Source organism: Colletotrichum tamarilloi (assembly GCF_030869305.1).
Source record: "Colletotrichum tamarilloi strain Tom-12 chromosome Unknown Scaffold_462.1, whole genome shotgun sequence".
NCBI classification, from domain to species: domain Eukaryota; kingdom Fungi; phylum Ascomycota; class Sordariomycetes; order Glomerellales; family Glomerellaceae; genus Colletotrichum; species Colletotrichum tamarilloi.
This window is the reverse complement of record NW_026849844.1, coordinates 1-1781: the sequence shown is the minus strand read 5'-3', so window position 1 is coordinate 1781 and position 1781 is coordinate 1. Positions and strand designations below refer to the sequence as shown.

The 1781-nt window shown below is 49.5% G+C and overlaps 3 protein-coding genes across 3 annotated transcripts; 1 reads left to right on the top strand and 2 right to left on the bottom strand.

Annotated features, from left to right (window-relative positions):
- On the bottom strand, nucleotides 1-126 carry CTAM01_17276 (uncharacterized protein; the record flags this gene model as incomplete). Its single annotated transcript, XM_060533263.1, has 1 exon — nucleotides 1-126. The coding sequence occupies one exon, from the start codon at nucleotides 124-126 to the stop codon at nucleotides 1-3; it is 126 nt and encodes a 41-aa protein (XP_060372161.1).
- Nucleotides 127-747: 621 nt separating this feature from the next.
- CTAM01_17275 (uncharacterized protein) lies at nucleotides 748-975 on the bottom strand (the record flags this gene model as incomplete). The annotated part of the gene is made up of 1 exon (XM_060533262.1): nucleotides 748-975. One exon carries the CDS (start codon nucleotides 973-975, stop codon nucleotides 748-750), a length of 228 nt encoding a protein of 75 aa, XP_060372160.1.
- Nucleotides 976-1114: 139 nt separating this feature from the next.
- CTAM01_17274 (uncharacterized protein) lies at nucleotides 1115-1781 on the top strand (the record flags this gene model as incomplete). Its single annotated transcript, XM_060533261.1, has 2 exons — nucleotides 1115-1447; nucleotides 1508-1781. Coding segments are annotated over 2 exons (607 nt in total), but the record flags the coding sequence as incomplete, so codon positions are not given.

The window sequence follows — 1781 nt, the reverse complement described above, 5'->3', positions numbered from 1 at the left end:
TTACGCGTTGCCACTCGCACTGTCGTTCGCCATCCTGACCCATATTTTCGTTTGCAAACCAGTCGCTATAGCCATGACCAGAGGTTTGTGGAGACCCATCACAGCAGGTTTCGGCTTCTCGAACATTCAGAATGTTTGTGAGAGAGGAAGCGACATGTGCACAAAACTGTACAGTACAGTACTGCACTATACCGTATAATGACAAGTAAGTTGTCGTTTTGCTCTTCCCAATGCATCCCTTTTCAAACAAAGATACCACACGAACGTACGAGGCATAGGCGGCAGTGGAGTCACCTTTGAGCCTATTCTGCAGTCGTTGGTCTCCTAAGCTTTTGTCACAGCTATCTCGCAAGCGCAGTTAGATTGGCCTTCATTCCATCTGCTTATAGGAAATTTGGACGCGGGCAAGCCTGACTTTCGAGTTCCGACAGGTATTCGAGAGGTTGACCTCGAAGCCAAAACCGTTGGCTCAGGACGGGAGGCATGTACCAGACAGGGATCGGCGCTTTGCTGTTGAACGGGTAGGCATACGGCTTTTGGCTTTAGAAACATCGAGCATGTGGGAGCAACACATGCTGCGGCTGTTGATATTGCTAACCAGATTCATATCTATCCGCTCTGCTGTTCACACCGGTCGTCTTGAAAAGAACGATCTTGCCCAAGGGCTATACATATAGCATTGATCATATGTTGCTTCCTTTTGGAAACTCGCTTCATCATTTTGGACTTGACCCACACAGGCTGTGCCTATAGTCGTTCTGACTGTACTGTATACATGTGATCACGGTCAGAAGTGCGAGAGCGACTGCTGTTGAAGGCGGTTATGGATACTTGGCAGTAGCTCTTCATTACGTGGTGCCCCTCGTACTGTCGTACACCATCCCGACCCCACATTTCGGTTTGCGAACCAACCGCTACAGCCATTACCAGAGGTTTGCGGAGGCCCATCACAGCAACTTTTGGATTCTCAATCATTGAGAATGTTTGCGAGAGAGGAAGTGACTTATGATCAAAACTGTATGATTGGATTAAGTCAAGCCCAAGATAATTGCAATAAGCATTCACCACTTCAAGCTACGCACTAGCATTGAGCCACGGAGACCAGAATCACGCCATGTCAGCAATCCCCGGTGAACTTACGCCCTCCCAGAGACCCTACAGCTCCATCTACTTGCCGCCGGAGATCCTTGCCATGGTAATGGCATACTGCGATGACAAGAGTCTCCGATTACTAGCGCTGTGCAGCAAGCTTTTTCGGGTTATCTGTACGCCACTGCTTTACCAGCGAGACTTACAATCGCCCGCTCCTCGTTGTGTTGCCTGGGCGATTTCCGAGTGCGGGGACGACTCCGTTTCACTATGTGTACTTCAAAGAGCTCAGCAGTTGGGGGCGGATTTTCAAAGGAGACTGCCGTACGATTGCTTCCTCGGTCATTGCGGTACTGATGTCTTTGAATCCCAACGGGACTGCTCATTCCGAAGTACAGAGCTGCTGTCAGCTTTTCAGCTTGCTCTTCTGTTAGGCCGCGATAAGCTTGTTGCTTATCTTTTGCAAAACGGATTTCGCAGCCAGGAAGTAACTTTCGACGACAAAGTTCGGTCTTTACTTCCGTTCAAAGCGCCTTATGCTTCTTTTTGGGAACTGGACACCTCCATTGCCCCGCTCTCTGCATCGGACTCGCCTTTTCAACCAGCCTTCGAGCCATTTATTCAGTGGGATGAGTTCGAGCCAACCTCTGCGAGGCTTGAAACACTTTCTTTCGCGCCCTGGTTTCCAATGT